The sequence below is a fragment of the Falco cherrug genome, chromosome 3 (assembly GCF_023634085.1).
Source record: "Falco cherrug isolate bFalChe1 chromosome 3, bFalChe1.pri, whole genome shotgun sequence".
NCBI classification, from domain to species: Eukaryota; Metazoa; Chordata; class Aves; order Falconiformes; family Falconidae; genus Falco; species Falco cherrug.
Genome location: NC_073699.1, coordinates 38,391,462 through 38,418,957, shown reverse-complemented (window position 1 = coordinate 38,418,957; position 27,496 = coordinate 38,391,462). Strand labels below are relative to the sequence as shown.

At 39.2% G+C, this 27,496-nt stretch overlaps 1 protein-coding gene across 2 annotated transcripts in view; it reads left to right on the top strand.

The window, feature by feature from the left end:
• The first annotated feature begins 4,094 nt into the window (after positions 1-4,094).
• Positions 4,095-27,496, top strand: part of ZC2HC1A (zinc finger C2HC-type containing 1A) — a 35,741-nt gene continuing 12,339 nt past the window's right edge. For both annotated transcript variants that reach the window (XM_055705067.1, XM_055705065.1), the window contains exons 1-7: positions 4,095-4,236; positions 15,921-15,994; positions 16,735-16,851; positions 17,062-17,197; positions 20,457-20,605; positions 21,622-21,724; positions 22,567-22,675. In XM_055705067.1, the coding sequence (XP_055561042.1) occupies positions 4,221-4,236; positions 15,921-15,994; positions 16,735-16,851; positions 17,062-17,197; positions 20,457-20,605; positions 21,622-21,724; positions 22,567-22,675 (704 nt within the window). In that variant the 5' untranslated portion in view covers positions 4,095-4,220. The remainder of the gene's footprint in view (positions 4,237-15,920; positions 15,995-16,734; positions 16,852-17,061; positions 17,198-20,456; positions 20,606-21,621; positions 21,725-22,566; positions 22,676-27,496) is intronic.

Here is a 27,496-nt window from a genome sequence, read left to right as displayed (position 1 = left end):
TTAGTCATTATGACAAGTATTCAAATGGTGAAGAAGAACATTTGAAATGTTAATGAAATTCTGATCATTTTACAGGACTTAGTCCTTCTATGACACTTCTGCTCCAAACGAAGGATTTGCACAGCTTTGCAAAGATCCAGGGCAATGTATTGTCAAACTCTGTATGCCAGAGTCAGTTTCTAAACTGACTAAAGATTTGGAGTGCTTCAGTTTAGGGATTTTTCTACACTAATATATACAGTAAACCGTATTTATTCCACAGCTCCTAATGACCTATCTAAACTGTTTAGAAGACTCAGCCTGTTTCCCGCAGCAGCCCTCCCTACCTGGGGTGACGGTTGGCCATATGAATATTTCTAAATGCCAGAATCCTCTCCTCATTGCATTTTATTAAATATATGCTGTGATCACTCTGTGCCTTTCAGATGATCAAAAACCAGGTATCTCTACCACATGAGAAGCTTCATGACAAACAGCGCTTACACAGACAAGATGGTTCAAATTCATTGTAGGACCAGTTAGGCTCTGCCAGTCATAAGCATCACTTCCAGGGAAAGAGACAACCTTACATATCAGTAATACACCTGGGATCTGTGAGAACAGTCCTCCAGCTCTTCTGCAAGAGGCCTTGGCAGATTAAGTCAGAACGATGTGGTATCACTGCTTTCCTGCATTTTGAAATTCAGGACCTTTTCAAATCTTGGACCACAATTCCACATCTCTAGGCACTTTTGAAAATGCTGAGTTATGAAACAGAAGATCCAGAGTAAGCTGTAACTTTTATTTATGCCCACAAACCATAGGGAAAATTTGGTCTTCATAGTTTATCACAAACTCATAATTTATCACTCACACTTATCCCTGGGGGCAGACTCTGTTTTTTTACCAACTAAACAGAAACACACACACACATATCCCCTCTTTTCTGGCCAGCAGAAAGAGACCCCAGTCTTTTTGGAAACCATCTGAATCTTCAGTGGCATCTCTATGCTCCTGTTTAATGTCTGAGCTTACTGCAGATTACCTTTTACCGCTCTTCTTTGGAACTCCTCATGGAAATTTGTCACAGGTAGTCATGTCTATGTTAGTGTTTGTATTTCAATTCTTTTAAACAAGCGTGAGCAAGGAAGATGTGACTTCTACATTTAGGGCCATATTTTCTTGGTCCTTCTTAGAGATACTACTGAAGATTCTGAATAGAAGGTGTTCAGACTGTATTACTCTTTAGAGGCAAAAATTCCTACCATCATTGCTGCCTCTACAAAACAATTGATATGGAAAAGGAGCTAAATATATACTGGTGCCTACAAGCTTACCATAACAGAAAATGTAACCTAAGATGCATTAGTAGCAATATTCCCAGCAGAGGCAAAGAACTGTAAGTGATGCAGTAAGATCACCTCAGGGACAGATTCTGATCATGTATGAAATATGAACTGACATGGAATAGGTGCAAATAAAGGGTACCATGATGATTATGGAAATGGAAAGCATAGTTTCTGAGGACAATTCAGAAGAGCTCTATTTTGTTTAGGCTAACAAGCTAAATACTGAAACAGAAGGCATGCTAATTGCCTGTTAATACATCAAAGAGGTAAACAATAAGGAAAATGTTTAAGCCAGAAATCAATGTTGGCATAAGCATACATGGTACATACTAGCAATTAATAAAGTTAGCATAGAATTATTTGGGAAAAAATGTAATTGCAGAATAGATTTGCATTTGGAGTAGTAGGTCTACAGCAGAATAACAGTCTTGGGTTGGGTGGTTTTTTTCAGTGTGGAAGTAAATTTATGAAGGTATTCATGTAGCACAGTGGCTATAACAGAGGACTAGTCTCGTATTCCCCTCATGAACGCAATTAAAATACGGCTACTTTTCAGCATCAGGAGTCTTTTAAGGCATGCTGTCCATATACATAGTTACACAACGCATGTTCACACACCAGCCACAAAAGCCAGGAGAACCTTTTAGCTGTGCAGCAGAATGGCCACTTGCCCATTCGTTTTATAAGAAAGCTCTTATTTCTTTTATTTCTTAGATGAGTAACGGGATGACAATGTCAATCAATGGCACCTTTGCAGAGCAAAACTAAGCATTAAGTCTGTTTTCAGTACAGGTTTCAGCCTGATCTAGAGTAGGATTTGACTACTCTAATGCGAGTGTCGACTATTTGCTTGTCTCTCATCCTGAAACAGGCGCCAAGTTTGGCGAGGTGGATTGCACCTTCAGTCCCGTAGACTGTATCACCTACAGAGACAAATCTCTACAGACTATACTGGGGAACCTGACAGGTAGCTCAAATGTGAACACCACATTGTAGACACTTAAAGATGGGTGAGCTGAAGTTACGTCCTGCCCCTGTTTGTAACAAAAATGACCACAGATTTCAAAGAGAAACAACGAACCAAACCAAACGCTCCTCTAACATGAAACCCTGTACTAAATTAAGAACACAAGATAAAAATTTTGTTATGTTCATGTTGTCGTTATAAAGGATTTGCCTGCTGAGAGATGAAATTACGTTAGGCCTCTGTTTTTGAGTCTGCAGTCCAAGTACAGAAATACCATGCAAGGAAGTGCACTTCTGATATGCTAGCCTAATGGCTAGTTAAACAGCAAATGCTTGTAGTTGCCAGCTTATGTCAAAGATTTAATGGATAATTTGCAAAGTTTAGGACTCTGCAACACAGTGGCAAACTAGTTCCACCTGGCATGGCTTGTAATTTTATAAGCACAAGATCTATAGATCAAAGGCAAATCTGAAATATATTTTCAGTATGATTCTAAACTACCTAGAAAAATTGCAGCTAGAATTACCAAATATAATCAAGTTTTTGGTCTCAAAGGATTATTTTAATCATATATTAAGTATGATGCGCATGCTAGCTGTTGGTGTGCAACATCTGGATCTATTTGTCCCATGCTAAAGGGATGCTAAGAAGACAACACGATCATAATCTCCAATTCAATTTAGGTTTGATGTGTTTGGTTTGCTTTCTTTGAGTTGCATTCCCAGAGTACCATGGTTGGGACAGTAACTGTGATTCTATGGACAAGCAAATATATATCAACCAACTTGTCTAGAGTAAGAAAAGAAATTATTTGCGTGTGCCTGCAAAGACAGTGGTAATTTCTGTAAAATTGATTGTTGTTTATAGAGAAAAAAACTTGTATTAGTTGCTCATGGCACATTGCCACAAGAAAGACAAATAAAAGATCTTAAGAATCAGTGCTGAAATCATGTCTTGAATAAAAAAATCTTGAAATGCTTCTGTTGCTAAAAACGTGGACAGCTTTTGTAAGAGGAACAGAAAAATTTCAATATGTATCAAGCATTGTTCATATTCATTAGTCAACAGCAATTTAGTGGCACTGTTTTCCAAAAAGATCCATTACCCAAATGTCACCCTGTAGCAGCAGGATGTCTGAGATACCCTCAGACTTGTATCAGCATCTTTCAGTTAAGAAAATAACTGGAGGAAAAAAGGGGGAGAAATCCACTGCCTGCAATTATTTTCAGGATGTGAACCTGAAAACCGTTTTTTCTTTTTCCTGTGGCAGCCCACGGTTTTCCCTCGGGGAAGGGGGCACCCGCCACAGCCACGTGCTGCGCTGCACCCCAGCACCCTCTGTTAGGCTCAGGGTGCAGCCGGTCACTGTCTGTGTAAAGGCTCGGTTATGTCCCCTCACTTGCTTTACTTTGGTCTTCATATACACGTGCTGCCCTTGGAATAAGGTCCTGAACCAAGGCATAACCTCAAAGTACGGCCTGTACGACACTCAGGCTGTACCAGAGCTAGGACAAGGCGGGGCTTTGCAGGAGCGCGGTGTCCCGCTCCCGCGGTGAGCCCGACCCCGGGGGCGCAGCCGAAGGGCGGGTGGCCCCGCCTGGGCGCGGCGGGCTCCCCGCAGGGGGCCTGGGACCGCCCGCGACGGGCGGCTGCCGGGGGGCACCGGCGCTCCAGGCCGGCAACGCGCGGTGCGGCGGGCCCAGCGCCGGAGCGCAGAGGCACGGCGGGGAGAGGAGGGGAGGGGCGGGGCGGCAGGGCGGGCAGGGGGGGCAGGGCAGGCCGGCCCGCCCGCCTCGGGGCTGTGGCCGTGAGGGGCCGCCCAGGCCCGCCCGCCCGGCCAATGGGAGCGGCGGTTGTTAGCGGGCCGGGAGGTGGCGGCGTTGCCACAGCAGCCGCGGGACCGCAGCCGGTGGTCGGGGCGCGCCATGGAGGGGCTGGAAGGTGAGAGGCAGCGGTGTGGGCGGCCCCTGCCTTCCCCGGGGGTAACCGGCGGGGCCCGGGGGCGAGCCGGACCGCGCCGCGCCTTTGTGCTGCGGCGGGGGCGTGCTTGGGCGGTGGCGGCGGTGGGAGCCGGGGCCCGGGCGCCGCCTTCCCCGTTCTCGGAGCCCCCTGAGGCGGCGCGGCGGCCTCGCCTCGCTCGGCGGCCGGGAGTGCGGGGAGGCGCCGGGGATGAGGCTGGGGCGCCGCGGGAGGCGGCAGCGTGCTTTTGGGGCGGCGAACAAAGGCGGGCGGCGGCGGGCCCGGGCGCGGCGCCCGGCGGGCTGGGGGTGCGGGGCGGGCGGGGGCGCAGGGCCGGGCCGGCTGCGCTTTGTCTGGGGCGCTGCCGCCGAGCCACGGGGCTGTCGCCGTTCGCCGGCCCCTTCCTGCCGCGGCCGGGCGGGGAGCCCGCTCGGTGATCCGCCGCTGGCCGGGAGTGCCGTGCGCGGGGGACGGCGTGGAGTGGTGCGGGCATCTTTGCCAGGCGCCCTTCTTTGGCAAGCAGACGGCTAAGGTGGGTGTTAGCGTACGCTTATGATGCTAGGGAAGCGTTCAGTGCAGCGAAGGCCAGGCAGCGTTTGGCGACAGAGTACTTGCAACTTCCTGCGATGCCGGTTGTTTGAACGAAGACATCGTTGCTCTCCATAGTATCCGTCGTAGCATAGATACTAGCTTGGAGTCTATGAAGTTACAGCTTGCTATCTGAACATTTCTATAGGCCTGTCATTACTGTGTTTTGCAAGCTGCTTTAACCATATTACTTCAGAAAAAATACAGGCCTTTGTGTCACAAAACAGTCATTGTCTTCCGTGCGCTGCTTCGCTAGAGGTAACTCAGTGCTTAAATAGGAGCGAGCACAAACCAGCCTTTGTTCGTTCTCCCTTCTAGCACCGTTGGAGAACAGAAATAATTCTCACTGATTACCTTCTGTCTATTAGTAATTTTACGGTCATCAGACACTGTGCTTATGCCTAGTGACTTCATCGAGACTATCAATTTGGACGTGACTTTGCATTAAAATCCTGAGAGGTTCTCTTTTTGATTTACTTGTTAAGCTTTGCAGACTATTAATGGCCTTTAAATTTTGAAAGGTAGTGTCCGCAGGTTATGAAATAATTTTTTAACAGGCAGTCCAACTGTCATGACAGTCCTGTGAAAATCATACATTGCCTGTCCAGAAGGGGAAAACTTGCTTTAATTTTGACTAAGCTATGTATTTGATTGCAGTTGGGACTGCATATCATCTGCAACCGATCTATCAATTGATTTGGCTGTGAGCTAGTTTACCAAGGCCAGCTATATCAAATGTGTGTAGCTAACCTTCATAGTAGAGGGTGGGAAGAAAGTAGATCTTCAGATAACAGCAAAAGCCTGAAAAAACATGTAATTTTTGCAGTAGAATTCATCCAGCTTCTGACTTTGCAGGAAATGGTTTACATTTTGTTTGTAATTTAGTATGTGCTGGAAGTGGTGGGAGGAAGAACTGCTAAATCATAGGTGAAATCTCATGTTTACTCTGTGAACCATTTCTTGAAAGTACTTCAAAAGCTAGAGCTTATCAAAGCATTTTTCCATTACGTGAAATGTTCTTTCTGAAAACCTGAGACTAGTTTGAGAATAGCAGCGTTCATAAGCCATTTCTAAAACTTAAGATGTCTTTGCATTGTGAACACCCATTTCCCACACTGTTGTCTTGCATTCTTGAATACTAAAGTTTAGGAAACTGAAGAATATAGCATTTTGTGTCTTTGTGGATCACTTTGTGGGTTTTTTTTTTTTCTTTCTCTAAACAAGTTGCCACAACATAAAATACGTCCCTTTTTTTTGCTTCAAATATTTTGAAGCAAGTGATTTTGCTTTTATTTGCAGTTTTTCAGTTTAAGCTGTCTCTCTTGATGCCCATTAGGTTAGGCTCAGGTGAAGTTTCTGTAGAAAGGTGGCCCAAAGGCGGGAACAATGTAGGCCTAACCAGTAACAGTAGTGAATTATTTTGTTGAGTATGAGGCTTTTTTCCAGTCATTGCTCCACCAGCAACTTGGAAGAACGTTACTGGTTGCCATTTTAGATTAAGTTCAGAAGCACAGTTGCACAGTCATATCCATCTCATCCCACGTGGAATTATGGGCTGCTTCTGAAATCTGGTTCAGCCTGCTCCCTCTCTGTATTAGTGCTTAGCAAAATAATGTCCCAGAAATGATTTGTACAGCTGGTCCTGGCAGTTTTGTGCGTGAGTGACATGATTATGGTGCAGGGCAGGACTTTGTCTTTTGGCAGTGGTCTGCTGATGTGTTTTTATAACTGTGAAAGATCCCCTCAGGCTTAAGATGCTTGGCCTGGACTTTCAACCCTCAGAAGCTGGTGCTTTACTTTTCTGAAGCTCGGCTTGTAGATGCAAGGTCAGTTTTATTTCTGTTTATTTAAGCATGCTATTAATAAGAAAGAACTCTACCCAGTTTATAATGATTCTTTCCATAATGTGGAGAGCTAACTGTGTGTGAGTTGGCTTGTGGAGCTGCACTAGTGATGTTTAAAAAGTTAAATAATATTTGCAGCATTGCAGTTATATTTTCTCACTATGCATGGGTTTAAATATTCAGTGAAATGGCAAGGTAGGTTTCTGTGTGATTTAAAAGTTTTTTCTAAAATTAACTTTTGTTGGTTTTTTAAAGTCTGTTCCTTTATTATTTTATTAGTGTTTCAGTATTGTTATATTACCAGATTGATACTGAAAGTCAAATTTGTAACTTTAATTCCTTTTATAAAACTTCAGTGCACATTACAAGTGACAAATTTGATGTTAAATCTAAGGTCACTAGCTCAGTTTTTGTTACTTTGCACCCTGTGTGCTGTTCGGCTGTTTTTCAAATTTCATTTAATTTACTGGTGAAAATACTTAAAGCAATAGACTGCCTGAAAACGTAGTGGTCTCTAAGGTGAGTTTAGAAACCTGTTCCTGAGTAGCCCACCATGTGTTGAATCTCAAGGACCATTTTTGATGGGTTAACATGTGCTTGTTGCTTTCAGTGCTGGATGGCAAGTGAAAAGCCGTCACATGGGCAGGCAGGCATGTTTGTGGCTCTCTGTTTTGCTTGAAGGAGATGGAGGAGGAGATCTAAGCACTGGATTCCTGACTACATTTAAGCTGGAGCCGTCCAGTGGTGGTATTTGATCTGTTTCTGTCCAGACTGTTGTTTTTTCTGGGAGGATACCGGCAACAGCTGCTTGAGCTGACTAAATAACTGCTTCCCACGCTTGTTCACAACCCATCCCAGCAGGCTTGGACTGCTGTGCTGCCTAAGGAGTAAAGGGCAGAGGGGCAGCTGTGTATGAGGGCAGAAGTCCAGTGCTCTGCAGTAGGTAATGGCAGTGCTTACCAAGCCCCAGTGTTCTCCTTCAGCCTGAGCTTTAGCAGCCAGGAAAGGCTGGTTGTGGTTGGAAGGGGATGGGTGGCTGCTTGCTCGGGAAATAGCCTGCAGTCTCAAACCCAGAGCTTTTCCTTGCAGATGCCAAGTAGGGACTACTGTGATTAAGCATTTAGACTGTGAGCAGCCTGGGTGTGCCCTCGAGGTTTCATAAGAATAAGGCTTGCTGTATAGCATTTTCTGCCCAGAGCTGTACTGTAATAGCATTTGTCCCCGGATCCTTCACTGTCACTAATAATTTCTGAGACACCCCACTCCACCCCAAACAGTGCAGGCATTGTAGTTTGGGGTTTTATGTTAGTAATGTGAGTGTTGAAAGTGAGTGCTTATGCTCATTTTGACGGAATTTCTGCATAAGATAATCCCTAGTCTTATTTTTTTCCCCTAATAATGTAGCAAATTATTTCTGTTTTGAAAACAAAAAATATTAATGTGTGTCTTCCTTTCCCTTTAGTGTTCATCTTTGTCTTGCCTCACTGGATGCATGCAGCAGCCTCCTTACTTTGGCAGCCATTTTCTTAAGCTCCTTTTGAGGGAGGCTCCTACCTTTTAGGAACATGTCAGCTTTTTATTTTTAATGTATCTTGTCTGTCCAGCAGAAGGAAGAATTAATTTTCTGGTACTTTTCTTAAACCAGCAAGTTGGAAACTATTAAAGATTGAAATGAACAACTACTATTAATGTATTTTCTTTTTAAGGAGTTGTTTGTCTCTGGTAGCCTTTAAAACATAATGATAAATACGACTTTGCATTGAACTGCTGTGTTTCACTAGGCATATTTGCACCTCTGTTAAGTGGTCCAATTTTGACATTTATTACACTGCATAATTGTGGTCAATGTATTTTCTGTTTCTAAGGCAATTATGTTTTTACTTTCTGATTAATGTTTTTGCTTCAGCGAAGAATTTGAAATTAAATGTTTTACTTAAGGAAAAATTTTGAAAGCTAAGTTTAGCCTGATATAATAGAAGTGTGCTATCAGAATGTATTTCACCTTTAAAAGAGTGGAAGTAATACATATCAACAGGGATTTGTAGAACTAATAGATTTTACACCGTTTTCTATATCTTTTTGTAGAATTCTTGCATTTTTAACTTTAATTGTAGTCACTAGATTGATCTAGTAATTTAATCCAATTGTTTGAATATAGTGGGAAGATGAATCTACTGTATCTGCGCACACATACATGATGTGGTTATCAAAAGCACTTGTTGCATTTTTGGTAAAATCTAGTTCCAGGAGCATGCTCAACAGTTAACTGGAGCGGGTGAGGAGTGGGGTTACTTTTTAAAGAAATCCTAGGGCAGGCAGGCAAACTAGGAAGCAATATATTATGCATGAAGTTTATTATAAAAGTTGTTGTTAACACATTATTTTATTGTTAACCAAGTAATGTTCTGATAAACAAGCAGACTTAGATTGGGATTGCTCTGTGCAATTACATTTGAGTATTAAAGTATGTAACTCCAGAACTGCTTTGGGGGTCATGGGTGCAAAGCAGTCTTGGTTCAAAGCTAGTCTTTGCTTGACAGCCTGCCTGCAGTCATCATGGTGCTTGTAGCCTAGTGCAGGAGAACAGTGAGTTTATGATGATAAAGCAGGATTGTGTAACATGTACATAGATTTTGCAGGTCACATGCTTTCTAGTGGCTTCAGTTGATCTTAAAGGTCATTAATAGAAGACCAGATAATGTATCTGGAAGTCAGATCGATCAAATAGTGCTGCTTATTTGCCTTTGGTTTTGTTGTGTTTCCGTACACATTACAGGGGAAGCTCTCATAGATCTTTCTGGATAATTGTCGTGATTGAGTGCCTCTCTAAAATGCCTGTACATTAACATGCACAGTATGGGAACAAATGGGAGAAATTGGAGGTCTGAATGCAGTTGCAGGGCTAGGACCTTACTGGGATTGTGCGTAGGTGGTAGGGCAGCTCGCAGGACTGCAGTCTTGTGGTTGAATACAGGCTCTTCAGGAAGAGCCAGCTGGATGGCAAGGGGAAGGTTGCCCTTTGTGTGGGAGAGCAGTGAGAATGCATGGGGCTTTTCTGTGGAGCCACCTGCAAGCTTATGGATCAGGGTTATCAGGCAGACCAGCGTGGGAAACATCGTGGGTGTCTGCTACAAGCCACCTGATCAAGAAAAAGATGTGGCCTCCTTCACATAATTGGAAGGAGCCTCATATTCACAGGCCCTGGTCTTCATGAGAGACAGCTTTGTGATGCCTGCTGGAGAGACAAATCAGCAAGGTACAAGTAATCTAGGAGCTTCTGGTATGCACTGATGACAAATTCCTGACCCAGCTGATTGAGGAGCTGACTGGGGAGGCACCCCAGCTGCACTTCATAATGTGAAGGTACGGGGCAGCCTTACCTGCAGTGACCTGCAGATGATTGAATTCAGGATCCTGAGAGGAGGGAGCTGAGCAAATAGCAGAATCTCAACCCTGGACTTCAGGAGAGTAGGCTTGGACTTGTTCAGGGATCTGCTTGGAAGAATCCCATGAGATATGGCCCCAGAGAGGAGTCTAGGAGAGCTGGTTATTTTTAGGGATATATAATGTGACATTGGCATGTTTTCACATTAAAAGTTACACTTCATATGAGGAAGGGAGGAAAGGACAGTTACAGAAAAGGTGAGCACACCATCATGCATGCGAGTTGTGTGTATGCTGCTATATGCAACCATTTTGGACTGCAATGCAATTAATTTCTCAGTCACAAAAAACCCCTTCTCAGAATCCTTGTCCAGTTTGTCACTTTGAGGCAATGGGGTGCTCCTTGATATGTTATTTTCAAGTAAGTAATGCCATACTCACCATCATCAGACTCATGTTTAGTGCAATAACAGTAATTTTGACAAATACAATGCACTTGCTGAAGAGCTGATATAAAAGCATGCAGAGTTACTACGAAAATCTTAAGCTTTTTAGCTTGAAGGAATGGAAGTTATGCTGCTTTCTGTTATGTTTTGGAAGCAGAAGTGACAGATTTATGCAAGATTAGACTGCATTGTCAATACAGAAGAGAATTCTTGAGGCTTTCCTCTAAAATCAGGGATGGATAGATTGATAAAAGTAGGTTGGTTTGCTGTTTGTTACATAATTGTGAATAACTTCACTGCATAAAAATATCAAAGTATATGAATGGTTGAATACTAGGAGACAGAGCTTACTATAATTTCATCTTCCTTTCTCTTAATTCTTCCTGTAAACTGCTGAATATCATAGGTGAGAAGGGATTTGCTTGGTGGGATAAATCATGCATGTCATCAATTATTAAGCAGAATTTACGAAAGTATGGCAAGTACTGCCTGTTGTTAAGCAGTATAGTGTGTTTGTGTGACTTTCATTTGCATTTCAGAATTCCTTTCAGCAAAATAATGAAAACTTGCAAAAGTTGCACTCTTATTGGTATATGCTTTTCTACTTTTGTACATTCATATTTTTATTCTATTATTTAGTGCTCTTTAAAATTGCACTTTAAAAATTGATTCTCTAAATGGTATTTGGCTGTCCAAAGTAGTGTTCCCTTACCTATGTCACCACATCAGTATCATTTTTAGGTGGCTCTTGTTTGTAGTATTTGTTATTAGTCTTTTCAGACTATTGTTAATGTGTTGATTAAAAAATATAACCCAGTCATTACCAATTAGTGGATGTATGTTGGAGACTGACAGTCCTCAAAGAGCTAGATGCTGTGCCTTGATGGTACAGATTCCAATTAATATGGGGAATGCAGTGCATTTTTTTTAATGAAGTATATGGAACTCTTAAGTGGAAAATGCCTTGCTTCTAGAGATGGGAGGGGAGTTATACTAAAAGAAGTAAATACAATTTTGCAGAAGAATTTGGCAAGCACTCTTCAAGTATTAACGTTCAGCAGCTGCAGATTACTTGCTGGTTTCAAATAGATGCCCAGACTCAGGACTGGAAATCGTACCAGAGTGTTTCTGCAAGTTTGAATTCAGTGAAGCTTGATGGTTTTGATTATCACAGTTTTCTGGCCCAAGTCATTTAGTACTGCCACTGCTGCAGATAAATAAAAGGTTTAGAAGGGCAGGGTTTACAACATGATAAAATACTGTTACTGGAGACTTCAGTGCAGTCTTCTTTGAAGCATTCTGTACTTGATATCAAGTGAAGACACATACTAGAGCATACAAAGCTCTCCAAAAGAGAAAACTGTAATAAACCTTTAGTTAATAGATCTTCAGTAATACTAAAGACCTGCTCCTTCTAGGTGTGGAGTCTTTACACAGCTGCTTAATTTGTAAACGTGACAGCAAGAGGTAGCATTATGCCTGTAACTGTCGGGTTGAACTTGTATGTATTGATGGGTCCACATGTTGTACTGAGAAAGGTAATCTGAACTGACAGCTTGCGCTTTCCTCTGTAAATCAGTTGCTGTTTTTGAACATGAGAATAGAGAAAGGTTGTTCCCTGGACATTTAGGTTTCAAGGAAGTCTATAAGAGTATTGAAAATACCGTGCTAGATCTGAGGGACTGACTGTACAGCTATGTTGTCAGCTAAACTCCAAGGTCAGAAAGTGTGGGTAACTGGACAGTGACAGTATTGAAAAGGAATGTGTTCAGTAACTTAGGTATAGGTAGAAAAAAATATTTGTAAGGTGGTTGTACTCTGGAAGTAGCTGGAGGAGGAAGAGCTGTGACATGGTTTAGAAACACAAGGGATGAGATTATTGTAGTGCTGCTAATAAAACTTCCAATCTAGTTATTTAATGCAGATACCCAGCATTGTACTAAGCTGAACCCTGTGTGTTCATTTGAGACTTTGTTTTGGGCAGAAAGTAGGAGAATAGGGTGTGACACTGTATATCATAGTTTTGGCATCACTTCAACTGAAATACTACCTTTTCCTTTGGTATTCACATAGCCATTTTCAACATAGTTCTCTTTTCCCGAAGTGTGTTTAGATTAGATAAACTAATAATTATGTCTGTCCTTTTCCAAGTTAATTATATTCATTTATGTTTAATACAAGCATGTAAACTGCTGGTGATTAGTGGTATTAAAGATAGAAAAAGGAAGAAGTGTAGCTGCTGGATCTTGGGTTGTCTGTGGTTGTATAACCAAAATTATGGTAATCCCTGCATTGTTGCTAGATTTAAAGAAGACTGAAGAAAATTACAGTGACACCATTTTACTACCAATTTGTATTCTCAGACTAATTTGCCAAGAAAATCCTTCTGTTTCTTGATTTAAGTGCTCCCTTTTTTTAACCTCCCCCCCAGCCCCCCGCCAATACATCCCAATTTAACAACCATTTCTGGTAACTTTTTTTGTTCAGGAAAAAAAATTCAGTCAGTCCATGACTGACTGCTTTAGATATCATGTATGAATGCCTTTAAAACAAACAAACAAAACCCCAACCCAAACAAAAAAAAAATCAAACTAAAACTAGCTCTTTTGCAACTTTCACAATTTTATTCCCATGTTTTATTTTTAAATTAATAGATTTCACGTTGATGATACTACTAACCCTTCTGTAAGAGAAGGCTCATGGGCTCCTAGAGAGGAATGTTAAGGTTTTGTGGTTTGGTTTTGTTTTGGTGTTGGTTTTGTTTTGGGTTTGTTTGTTTTTTACTTTAAAAGTGAGGGAAGTTGGAGGAATGCTTAAGAAACTGAAGGAATAAGTGTGCAACTCTAAAGGACTGTAGGCTTCTCATTTTCAACAAAACTTAAGGAACTTTCGTTTTTTAAAATAACTTCCTTTTGTGTTCTGGGTCACTGATTTGTGTTATGGGGGGAGGAGGTGCTGGCAGTAGAAATAGCTCTTGGCAAATGTGATTAAGTACCTGCCAGCAGCAAAGGAGGGTAGGAATGCTGTAAGAAAATCCAGCTCTGTAACTGTAGCTGCAATGAGTGCTAATGGGCGTCGGTATGTTATGCGTAAATACTGCTTGACCAGGTGAGCATCTATCAAGTCTACTTAATGGTGAATTTAAACACAAGCCCGAATTCCAGAGTTCAATGGACAGAAGGAAATGGTGGGAAATGTAGCTTTTCTTTTACTAAGGCGGGTATTTGAAAGAATTCTTCTCTCAGCTAAATCCTAAATCTGATACTATACACCTGATTTCAAGATCACTAGTTCAGATTCATTTCAGCTAATTTCTTGAAGATGCAAACAGTGCCATTTTGTATTTCCATGAAATACCTCTCTTGCTTGTTTCTGTGAAGCTGTGGGTTATATTAGAATTATGTGATAAAAGGAAGTTAAACTCTTTAGCAGAAGTTGAGTTTGCAGTGATGTCTGCTAGCATATTAAGAGTGCTGAGAGCACTAAAGAATGAAGTAATGAAACAAACAAAATACATCTGTGTATACCTTGTATTTTTTAGTGGGAGAATTGAGAAAATCTTTCAACCATTGCTGCAAACCCTAGAGGAAAATGTTGAGGGCAGGTTCTAGTCATCTAAGCGATGTATGAACAGTATGGGTGTTACTACTTGTGATGAATATTATATTCAGGTTTGTGGGTTTAAGAAAACAGATCTATGGAAAAATTTTGAGACATGGTTGTTTAAAATAGAGATTGAAAAAATACAGTTAACAATAAAAATAAGTTCCTAGTCAATGTTGATAATATGCAAGTATAATTCAGGTGCAAGGATAGAAGAAAAACAAGATTTATCTGCACATTTTCTATTTTTCCTACTTCCCCCTACTTGTGTACATCTAAACTCACATATGTTTAGATGACACCAAAGGAAGATGATTACAGCTTCAGCTGTAAAACTCAGTTACTGTCAGTATGGTCCTGCTAGGCTGTGACAAGGGCCTGTTCATGTCTATGTGGAAAAGGTATATAAACTGAAGATTTGAACATAAATATTTTAAACTGCAAAACATTTTTCATACTATTTGTGATTTTTAAAATGGATTGTGCTCTGTAGTATATTCATACAATTAATACCTTATATGTAGTTACATACTGATGATGAATTTCATTCAAGTAATTGAAAAGGCAGAAATAGACCTAATGGTTACATATTGGTGCTAGAAATCTCACCTGACTTTAATCTTTATATTTGGGAAAGAAGGTTTTCAATGCGAAACATGGCTGCCTGAATCTACATTTGTTTGCCATGAAACATTTTGTTAAATTGCCCATTTTTTTCAGGACTGGTCCTACAGTTAGTTGACAAGTTGTATGTTTAGATGGAAAATTGTTTTCCACTGGGGAACTGGGAACAAAAACTGATCAAATCATTGAACATCACTGTGTTCATAAACTTGTTAAAGCCATTAGTTTGCCTAAAATAGAAGTCAACTCAAAGTCTGTTTGGTTTACCTTCATATAAATAGAGGGCGATGTATTCTCTGCAATAGTCTGAGTATAGAGAAAGCAACTAGTAAGTCTCAAAACTTAACCCAAACTTAATGCCTCTTTATTATGTATGTGATAATAAAAATATCCCTCTGGGACATTACTAAATATACTAGATGCCTGTTATTGGGAAACCTGGAGTGGAGTTTTTAATCTCTGCTATGACTGCATTGCATAATGTGTACTATATGAATATATTTGCTTGCATAGGCTTGGATACTTTGATTTGTTGGTCTTTTATCTCGTTCTGTGAATCTTTGGTAACACAACTGTAAATGTTATATACAAATGCTTGAATATCGGCAACATCATAAATGCTTCTGTAAACTGTCAGTAATAATCCAAATAAAATATATAGCAAAAATAGCATTAAAGAGTGTTTCTTTACAAGAGAAAGTAGAATAGTTTAACTTAGTAGAGAAAAATAAGTGATGGCACATGACATATGTTTGATACTGTAACAGGTGATTCTCTTCTAAAGACACAGAAATACCCACTAAATATTCTTGGTCTGTGTTTGGGCTGTCATGGTGACTTGCAGTGAAACTGCCATTTGCATGTTGATTTACAGGCATCCTTTCAACGGTGCAGAGTTTCACGTTGTCAGTTATCAGAGCTGATGGTGACATGTTGCTGGGCCTGACTGCTTCCAAAAGTACATAAGGACTTGTGCATCTTCTCCTTTCTCATCTGCATAGTCTCTGCACAGTTCAAAGAATGTATACTTTTACAGTAAAAACTTATTGAAAAATATATGAGGTTAGCAATCTAGGAATAAATTTTTATCATGAATTTCAGTAAATTTTCATAATGAAGTATGGGTTTGTGGTGTGTGTTTTGATTTTTTTTTTTTTTTTTTTTTTTTTTTTTTAAGGTGAGCTTACAGTGCAAACTGGAGATCTGTTGCCATGTAGGATTTGTGGAAGGACTTTCTTTCCAGCAGCACTGGTAAGTGGTATGAGCACCATTGGCTTTTGGATCAGATAAGTTGATATGAGAGTTAAGCAATGGTCACTACAGCTAAAAAAAAGTAGATATAGATGCTTAGGTGTTAGTGGGACTTTTTGTGTGGGTTTTTTTTCCCCCAGGTAATTATTGATTCCAGTTGTCTCAGTTTTAAGCTCCTTCGAAGGAGGTTAATTTTATTGCATCATCCCATCACTTTCTGAAAATACATCCTTCTAAAAGCATCTTCTCTATGGTCACAAAATCATTCCTTGCCTCTGCAGATGTAATTTCTGGTATTATGCAGACTCAGCTAGTAAATGAAGTGTTTTGTTAGCCATCTTCAAAATACTGTCTTCTCTGATCTTAATAGAAATTGCTCCCTCCTTAAACATGTATATGGATTTCAGACACCTCTGATTTGTCTTGCCACTCAATGCAAATGCAGCCTACCTAGCATGAGGGGTTTTATTTGTAAGAAGCAAATACAGATGCCTTCTATTTTTCTTCTTCATTGCCCAAGATTTTGTGAGCATGTGTATGCATTTGTAAATTCCTGTAGTTCCGTTTAAAAAGTAATGGCTGGCATAAACATTTGAGTGAAAGCAGTCTGATCTTGCTTATCCAGGGTTGGGCCTTGTTTGCTGACTGGCATATTGAGAGAGAAGGAAATAACATGTTAATAACTTGCATTTCTGAAAGTAAGTTCTACATTCTCCTTTTTGTTTTTCTTCTGCTTGTAGAAAAAGCATGGGCCCATTTGCCAAAAAACTTCTGCCAAGAAAAGGAAGACATTTGATTCCAGCCGACAGAGAGCAGAAGGAACTGATATCCCCACAGTAAAACCTCTTAAGCCACGGGTATGTTATAATTTACTCTGCATATGAACATTTTAGGCAGGATATGTATGCATTATAATAAGGCTTATTTCTCCTGACAATTTGTGATAATTAAATCAACTAGAATACGGAAGATATCTAACTATAATGTTGTATACTAAAATAAGGCACCTACTTAGCTTAAATTAAGAGTTTCTAACATATAAAGCTCTTTCTGTTTTGGCTTCCTAGCCGGAACCACCCAAAAAACCTTCCAACTGGAGACGGAAGCATGAGGAATTTATAGCAACTATACGAGCAGCCAAAGGACTTAATCTTAAAGATGGTGGAAAACTCCCTCCACCGCCTCCGCCATCATATGACCCTGGTATGTAAAACAATAGAGTACTTCAGAGATATTTTTTTTTTTATTTTAAACTTGATTTGTAGAAAATTTGAATTGGAAAGGAATTTGTTGGAATACAATCTTCACAAGTCCTTGAAGATGACTGTCTGATTATCCCTATACAGATGCTGGTTTGTGACTGTGGGTCTGGCTGGCTAGCATACTGTGTAGCTTTCAAAGCCCATGACTTTGTTTTTAATGCATTGAAAGGTAGTTGTGGCTGATTTGCAGCTTGCTACTGTCTTTTAAACCATAGGCTGGGCAAACAGTTTCCACACCTTGTTTCTGTCTGCAACAGTGAACTGCTCAGAAAGACCAGACTACCTTTTTAATTAGCTACCAATGCTGAACAACCACAACCTGTTTATATTGTAGGAATGCATGTCAACTGTGTTCTTCAAATATAGTCTCCCCCATTTCTTGCTGAATTCACATTTAGTTTCATGTGTGCTGTAGTGTGCATGTGGCCCTTCCTCATGTAGTAGGGCTACGTGCATTATGGGTATGTGAGATGTGTGGGATCTGTGTTAACAAGAGAGTGCCAGTCCTTGAGTGCCTTCAGAACTGAGGCGGGGTAAAGTGTTGAAGCAGTCTGATTGTGAGTGAGGAGGTGATACCCTTTCCAGTTGACTTCTGTGATATGACAATAGGCTGGAGAATATTTCTCTTTTCTTGCCTCAAGAGCTAAATCATTTGGTTAGCTCAATGGCTGTTTTCATGAAGATTGGAAAAAACTGAAGCATCTGTGTGCTTCTGCTTGTCTGTGGTCAAGTGAGGATGTGAGTGTTCCCTACCTTGTTTCTCTACAGGAAATGTTAGTCCAGTATTAGGATTGTAATTGTGCATTCATAGTAAAAGGTGAAGTAGTATGAGTCGGCATTCAGAACACACTATCTTGAAATGCTATATGCATTTTAAAGTAAAGTAAAACCAGTAGCTAATGCTGTGGATAAGAAACAAAGCTCGATCATGGAAAGGATCATTAATAATCTAGTTGTATAGGTTCTGAATTACAAGCAGGAGAGCCCAGAACTAGCTTGGAAAAGCTACGAAAATGGTGCTCCCTTGGTTCCAGAGACTGCAAATGGGTTTGAAATGAAGAAAGTAACTTTATTCAGCCCACTTGAGAGCAGATAGAAGGTAAAGGGGAAAAAAAGACACTTGTGCTTCTGTTTCTTTTTTTCTGTGTTTTTTACTTTTTCCAGGCTGAGTCTTACTGGTTTTAGTTTCCTGGCTTCATCCTGCTGCACGGGGTAAGACTTAGGAGGACGGAGCTAGGAATGAGGTGAAGCTGCACAGATTCTCTTCTCACAAACAGAAGAAAAATAGAGCAGGGACAGCTCCTGTTGTTCCTTTTCCACTTATAGGAAAGAGGGAGAAATATGCATATCATAGAGAGTGTTCATCCTCTCCTCAGCTCTCTGTGGCATACCCATTCCTAACTAGCTGCTAGTCTTCTTCCTTTTAAAAGGAAGGAGTTCTGTGTTAATGTTTCCTATTTAATTTTGTGCTTTGAGTTTTCAAGCAAGTAGTATTGCTAGTTCTTTGATCTCCTCTTCCAGCATTTCTTTAGAAGGAGTATGGAATAGTCTCATGATAATAAGAAGGACCTTGAGTCACCCCATTTGCATTGAAATTGAGTGTGTATGTGTACTGCCGCCTTATTTTGTTTAATTTGTATTTTATAAAGTTTACAATGAATACTAACAGTTCTTCTGGATGGTATGAACAGTACTTCCAGATAGCCAGGTGTCTGACTAGTGCTAAATGTTTTAGAAGCATGAAAATACAGTCCCTGATTCTTAAAAGAGTATGCGTTAATCCTCTGCTTTGAAAGTCTTCTGTAGGAACTGATTTGTATGCCAGTTAGAAGTATCTTTTCTTACTATCTAGGGACTTCCATAGCTTTGCTTTTTTGCTTTTATGTTTTTAACTTTGGGTCTGTCTTGGTTTGGCCTAAGATATTATAGTTCGTCTGCTTCTCTTAAGGTATAGTTCATGTTTTGAGTATTCCGACAGTAGCAGAGTTTATGTAAAACAAATAAATAAAAATATAATTTTTGTTAATCACATGAGATTCCCATACTGTGACTTCTCTGAAGGATTTCTGTGTTCTTTGCTCATGCTTCTTGGGTCACAGTTGATTGTTTGGTGGCCACTGCATCATCTGATTGACTTAAAATTGTTAATTTAGAGGGATAACTACTTCAGCCAGATCTGCTGCATTTGGAGGAGTAACACGTAATACAAATCATATTTTGGACTGTATAATATCTAATCTTGGAGGCAGTCAGTGTTGAATCTCTCATCATTTTCTTTGATACCCTTCTGAAATCACCAAGGAGCAAACTAACCTGCTTTGTCAGTGTCCAGCTTTTCTGAAGTTCATGTTTACATGGTTTTCAGTACTGTGTTCTGGGGGATTTAACATCCATATCTCTAGACACTAAAATGTCTGTCTGAAAGTGCAGTCCAAACATTTTACTTTCCAAGGTCAGCGTATCTTAAAGGGTATATTTCCAGCATAAAGATGAGGGATCTTATAATATTTTAAACATTAATATGGCCTTTTCTGTTTTTTTTCTCAATGTTAGTAATGTTTCCTGCAAGTAGTACTATTTGTAATGTGAGTAAATTAATTTTGAAAAATAAACCAGCTGCCAATTACCCTGGTTTGGCTCTATAGATATCTCTTAATTTTGGCTGGATTTCCTCTGATTCTTGGTTAAATTTCCAATTATTTTTTTAAATTATTATTTCTAGTATTGCAGTTAGCATTTCTCAGTCCTTTCAGAAGGGCTGGAGGAAACAGATCTTGTTATCTTTTGCTATTTGTATGGGAAAGGTTTTAATGCATTTTCATGTCTGGAACAAACTGAACTGATTATTATTATTGTTATTATTTTAGCCTCTTCTTTTCTGTAGTTCCTTACAGCAGATATCCCTGCCATGTCCATATATGTCTTTGGCCACCACCTTTGTTGAATAGCATCTCTAAATGTTTCTGATTTTGCTTAGGTTATTTCTAATCTTTAACCACTCTTCTCATTCTTATAAGTTAATCAAAAAACATTTTTTGTGTTACATGTGGACAGTATTGTTTTCCCCAGCAATCTATATGCCATTTTCAAGAGGCTTTAATTTTCTCTGGGGGTGGGGCTGGGGCTGGTCTCTGAAAGACTTTAGAACACTTTACTTTTTTTAAAACACATTATTAATGTTAGTTTTTTATGTTTTTAAGATTACATTCAGTGTCCATATTGTCAGAGGAGATTTAATGAAAATGCAGCTGACAGACACATCAATTTCTGTAAGGAACAAGCAGCACGTATTACTAATAAGGGGAAATTGGCAGCTGATACCAAAGGGAAACTTCCTGCTCGAACACAGGTGAACTACAACATTTTTCTTAACTTGTAGCTTGCATTTAACATCAAATCAAGCTTATTAAATAGTGTGTGGCTCTTAAATGGAATTAACTATTTTATTCTGTAATTTTATTGTTTGCACTAGACTGAAATTAGGCTTTTAAGCATGGAAGACTTTTTTTCTTTCTTACAAGAGTTGCAGAGATCCATAAATCGGATGGCAGCAGTTGCAAAGCCAAAATCAGTCATAAATGTAATTCAGAGATTTGTGAAAGTGACAGGTAAGGGTGGGTAGCAGCAGGAAGTAGAGATGCAGTATTTGTGAAGAATTTTCTGTTGTGCAAGTCTTCAGAGTCCAAGATTGTTCCTTAAGTGGCCAAACAAAGGTACATGAAAACAGGAGAACTGTCAGCAATATTTTGATTAATTAGAGGCTTAGAGGAATTCAGGTATATTATGGTGAGAGTCGCAGTAGTTAACTGATGATGGAAACAAGGATTGAAGTGTATGTGTGTTTTCATTTGGTGGTAAGGCTTTTTTTTCCTGGAAGCTGTGAAGAGTTAAACAGACACAAGCAGTTATCTAGTCATTCTTGCACTGTATTCTGAATCAGTGCTGGGAGTGGTCCAGAGTACACAGGTTAAAGTAAGATTTGAAAGACCAAAATGATCCTGCGCTTGAATACTTTTTTCAAAATTAACTGGTAATGAGGTGATAATGTTAATCTCATGAAACAGCTATGGAAAAAAAAGAGAAAAGCTGTCGAAAAGTGGAAAATACAAAGACATGCAATTAAATGAAAAAAAAAAAAACCAAACCACCCCAAGCCACCAAGTTAGAGAATCTTTTCTACTAGTATCATCTGTATGTATAAGAAAGCAGACTACTGGAAACCATTTGCATGTTCCCATACCAGAAACAGTTTACCTCATAGGTAATGATTGTCTGTTTTCCCACAGTTCCTGAGACAACTACCTATCATGTTATATAGATAGTTTGATTTAATTGCTTAAATTTCTAGGTTGTATTTTGTTACAGTACAAACCTGCTGCAGTTAAGAAGATGCCTTCTGGAGGATCAGCACCAGCAGCAGCATCATCACGCTTGCCACAGCCAAGCAGCGTTAGCAAAACTGTTGTAGGTATGAAATGAATGTTAGGAATTTTCCACTTTCTTTCTAAACTCAATCTATGCAGTAAAAGTAGTGTAATTTTAATAGCTGGAAGGATTTCTACTGCATTGCCCAGTGTTCTAAACTGACAAAGTAAAAAAATTCATAGGAGGAGTTCAGTGTTATATGAATGGATAAGGTGGTGTCCATTTTTCATAATACAATTTTTTACTCAATGTTTTTGTGGCCTGATGTTTTTTGACTTTCATATGTGATGGTTACATACTTTGATTGGCATCTATTCAACAACTCTTGAGCACATAGGATTATCTTCTGTTTTATATATCAGGTCAAATTGCTTTGCTTTTCTGAATTGAACCTGCAGAATCATTGTGTAGTAATGCATAATTGTATTGATTACTGATCTCTCACCTGAGGTTTTTCTGTTGCTTAATTCTGTACCTAATTTGTATGTTGAATATGATCATGAATTGGTGAAAATACATAGTCAAGCCATGTATGTTATAATTATGCAAACACTGGTCTTACTCTGATTTCAGATATCATCAGATATCAAACATGTTCTGTATGTATGTACTTCAACATTCGAGACTTCTTTCCTTTTCCTTTTTGAAGAAAGTAATTGATAGCGAGTGTTTTTTCTTAGGATAGAATGTTAAGTCTCAATTGCATACTTTCTGTAAATTTCTGAAAACATACTTAATTTTTCCTAGTATCTTGACACTTCATATCTTAATATTTCTAAAACATTTGTTTTGAATTTTACTCTTTAAATATATTATGAATTGTATCATTCCACCAGTAGAATCTTACATTTTTCTTATATTTCCATGCTTGCTTTCAACTGCAAGGTGCCTCTTCAAGTAAAGCACTATCTTCACCTGGATCCAGTGGGAGCAGAATTCAGACATTATCACCAGCTCATAAAAACTCATTAGGAACCGTGAGCCCACAAGCAGGGTAAGTTTCCATTTAATGTTGTCATTTATGCTTTATTTCATATTTATGTTGTGCTAGTTCTAGAAGTCTCTGTGGTCTGTTTCACTTGCGTTTGCTTTCCCCCCGTGAGCTTCAGAATTAGTGTTTTGAATTTATCATTTATTTATAAACACAATTAATGTTTAAGGAACATTTGAGTTGGAAAAGGTGCATTTTCTAACGTTAAAACAACAGCAAAGGAGGTCAAGTGATATAAAGTAGAATAAAAAGTTACAGAATATGCAGAAGTGATTGGAGCTATAATTTTTTTTCTAACTTTGTGAAAGTGAAGAGACTTAAAGAAGGAGAAAAATTAGGCATAATTTTCAGCAATTCGTGGATATGAAAGAAGGGTCCTCTGCCACAGACCACAAGCCAGTTGCGACAGGATCCTGATGTGACAGGACCACAAGAGGATGGTTACTTTCCCTCTTCCCTTTCCTGTCTTAAAATACTCAAGAGACAGCAAATGAATGAGGGCAAATAAGACAATGGAAACCAGTGCTCCACAACAGCAACAAGATGTGGTAGATGTAGTACTGGAGTTCAGCCAAAGTGTTGGTGTGATCAAGGCTATTGGTGAGATTTTGCTGGAGGAGTAGTCAGTGCATGCTGTCTCAAAGAAGAAAAGTATGGAAGGGATTGAAGAAAAGTAGTGCAATTTTTACAGAAGATTTATTCCTATAAAAATTAATATCAGATTGATGAAGGCTGTATAAAGTGGAGAAAAACAATGCCTTAAGTTTTTGTGAGGAAGAAAAAGGACATTCTGAAAGAACTCATGGGGATGGCCAGCATTATTAATTACACAAAACTAGTGATTTTTAGTTTGTCGCTCTTAAGGCTTACAAGTATGTATTACAGCTCTGGCATACCTCCCTCTGAACACCAGCTAGTATGAGGATGCAGTTCTGTCCCTCCTTGCTCTACCCACGCATACTAAGTCGAAAGACTAAGTTGAAAGACGCAGACTGGAGGCAGTGTCTCTGAGGTTGTCAGAAATTCCACCTGCCTGCCCCACTCCAGTGTCCTAGTAGTCTTTGGTTTACAGATCAGCTTCATTACTGTTTGTAGGCATCTGTGCTTTGACTGTCAGAAGATCTCATCCTCTGTTATTCACTGACTGATTTTTATATTGCATTTCTCCATTTTCCGAAGTTGAATTAACACCTACTGATGGGTGGCAAACAAGTAGGTCTGCAAACCACTGTAAAATAGTCTGCTGAGATAATCAGAAGATGTGTTTGTGACCCCAGTGGTGAATCCCAGCTGCCTGGGAAAGGCTTTTTCCTGTTGATAAGAGTTTCTAATTGCAGCCTGTATTGGTTTGTGAGGGGGCAGAAGTTTTGGTTTTCACTTCTTAACAAGGAAATTCTGTTTAATTTTACCAGTCAGTTGCTTGCTGGACTTACTAGTTAGTATTCTGTAGTCTTCAATTTTTCTCTTCTGAAGCTTGGAGGAAGAATTGTGACTGAGCCAAATAGCAGTTAATATACGGAGAGATGTTTGCACACGTTCTCTCTGTTCACGCATGCTGTTAACCGCAAACAGATGGCTTCTGGTTGGTGTAGCTCTCAAATAATGATCTCTGCTGAGAGACATTGGAGAAAAAAAACAACCACTTGTGTCCTCTTCTTGTCTTTGCCAACCAGTCCCAGTGACTTCCTGCTGGTCATACCAACCAGTCTTCTCACAGATGGCTGTTAAATGTGTCTCTTTCCTAAGTGTTACACCTGAGACCTAGCAAGACTTTCTTTTAGCTCCTTTGTATTAACTTCTGAGAACAAGACTGTCAAGAGTTACATTGAAGCAACGAGATGTAGGAGCAGTTATAACATGGAAGAGTTAGGTGCCTCACATTGGTCGCTGGTGACAATTTTGGTCTTAATCTTAGCCTTAATATTGGAGTGTGAGGAGGAAATATGTAGAAGTAACATGGAAATACCTACAAAATTGTATCAGAACAGAGACTGAGATGCTAACAGTCAACATTGCAAGTGAGAGATGAGCTGTAGTGACACAGATTTTAAACATTAATACATCTTATATTTAGGCTATAGGCAATTGCAGCTAGAATTATATATATAAAATTAATGTGCTTTTAAAATTTTACAAAAGTAACAACCTTCGTTAGGATGAAGTGAGATTTATTTCTTTTACTGGGAATCTGTTGTACCTGTCAGGGCAGAGCTGCTGTAAGATGTCAGGTTCTTCCTTCAGAGTTGTTACTGAACTGATCTGCTGAGCAGTGTTGCACATGCATTGTTTGCAGTGTGGTCTTTCAAATAGAATATTAAGTGATAGTGTGATTTATTTATTTTTTCCTTTGGCAAATATTCAAAAGCCTACACACTTTTTTGACCAGGTTATATTCCAGGTTTTGCTGTAAGAGACAATCACCTGCATTTTTCCCTAAGGGAAGTTAGTAATTACGTGCAACCTTCCATTTTTGCCTAGATTGTTGTAATTCCAGGTTTGGCAGAGAGGTAGTATAGTTTAACAGTAGAATTTCAATTATATTGTGCAGTATCAAGAATGAATTATATGTATGTTGGAGGGGGCAATTTAATCAGACACTGCTTCTTTCTGTAGAACCATGGTACCTGTACCCTGTGGTGGATATGCAAAGCAAGAAATGACTATCTAATGGCAGTCATAATGGATTAAAATGCACAGGCTTGCAGATTCCCTCTTGCTCTCTAGGTGGCACTCTTGAACTGCTGCCTGAAACTATTGTGACCGACACATGAAGATGTCGGTACATTTGTGTTAAAGGCTAAAGCAAACTGGCTCTTTTAAGGTGTTTAGTTCTGTAAAGGAAAGATTAATGAACTTTGTTTTATATAAAGGTCAACTTCAGTATCGCTGTATAAATTTTTATTTTGTATGAGCAGAAATGCAGCCAAATTTTATTAAGTCCCTTATTTTAAGTCATTTTTGCTATGCTGTTTCTTTTTTTAATTTGAATTCTCCTCTTCTGCTCCCCAAGTAAAGGACTACTGAAAGAGCATACCGCAGCATCGTCAACGTAAGCTAGGTTAGCATTAGTGAGGCTTACTTTGTACACATAGATCAGGATGTGTCAGCTGAGCTCTGCTGTGAGAATTTTATTTTTCTGCCTGGACAGAGTAAGAGCACAACCAGTTATAAGTATTAATGGAAGCGCAGCTAAAGGGCATAATTTCTGAGTCCTAGAGAAACAAGTGAGAAGCGCAAGAGTAGCATGTGACACTGTATTGTAGTCAGTAGGAAAATATAAATTCATTGTATGAAAATAAGTTCAATCTTTTTGATGCTGAAGAACTGGGAAAAGGAAAATCAATTCTACATATGTTGTAGTTAGGCTTACATTTTTGATAACGAGCCATGGTAAGATTCTAGGTTTGATACATATTTTATAAAAGTACATTTAGCACTGTCTTACGTTTCTTCTGGGGTGGGGCAGTTCTGGTAAGCTGCCAAAGCAATCAGATCTTCAGAAGAAAAAATTGCCTAGGGTTGTTCTTCCTATCCTAAGGCTAAGCAAACAGACAAACTCCATCCCCACATGCAAACTGTTTTGCCTAGCAGAACTTGACACCACTCTTTGTGACCAGCCGGGGAACTTTTGTGTGTACAGGTTAATTGTCTATGCATTTTCATTTATGAACAGTTGTTTTTGTTTGGTTTTTACTGGGACTTTGGAAAATTACATTATGTTTTTCAATATGGCAAATGAACCCTTAGAAATTACTTTGTCATTTTTATTTTATTTTGAGATCAAAGATATTTTTTTATCTTAAGCTGATCAAAAGTCATACCTCCTGGGAATCATGTCTCTTAGTAGTACATCCAGTACTGTCTTACAGCTGAAATGCAATATGAATGGCACACCTAAGAAATATCAGTAAATTTAAAATTCCACTTGTATGTTTGCCATACAGCATGTGTAGCCTTTAAAAGCATTGCATTTTTAAAATAGCTTATTCCTTTCATTAAGACTATAACTTACATAGCTCTGTTCAATGTAATCAAGATAAATAAGTTGTTTTGGTGGTCTTTGCATTTTAGAAGATTATTACGATTGCTCTTTTTTTCATTAGTACATGAAAGGGCTGTCAGCTTTGGCATTTTTGGTTTTAAGTGTGGAAGAGTACTCTAGCTCTTCATTTTGGGAGTATCATGACTGCTTCTAGGTTTATGTCATCAGTATTCTACACTGTACGTTTCTGGAGTTCAGATTATGTTGATAAATTGTTAAAGGTTCAAAAAAGAGCTAAGAAAATCAGAATAGGTTGGAATATGTGTCTTGCAGTGTCAAAGACCTCAGTGTTGCTTCTTAGTCCTTGGGGAAGTATGTGAAGAATGTATATTTGCTAGGAATTAAGTACTTCCCGAGTTAATTAGTTTGAACTAGAAAATGTTTGGGAGGAAGAGTGGCTTCCCACTCTTCAACTCTTGGGGAACTTACCTTACAACCTGCATTATTTGGGGCTAAATTGTCAAGACTAAAATCTCAGTGTTCCCTGCTGACTTTATAACAAATGAATATCATTTAGTATTGTTTAATTTATGTTCCTTATGGGAAGATTTCCATTGATGCTCTAGAGTCACATGGTTTGCACAAGAAACTTCCCCAAAAAACAAATTATGTTGCAGAGTCTATAGGTTCTGTGCCTTTTAATATTGATGTCATAGTAGAAAGAGTATGAAAACTAGTATGATACAGGTGTTGGAGATACACAAGAGCCGTTATATATATATATAAATTATAAATATAAATATATATATAAATATAAATATAAATTTATAAATATATAAATA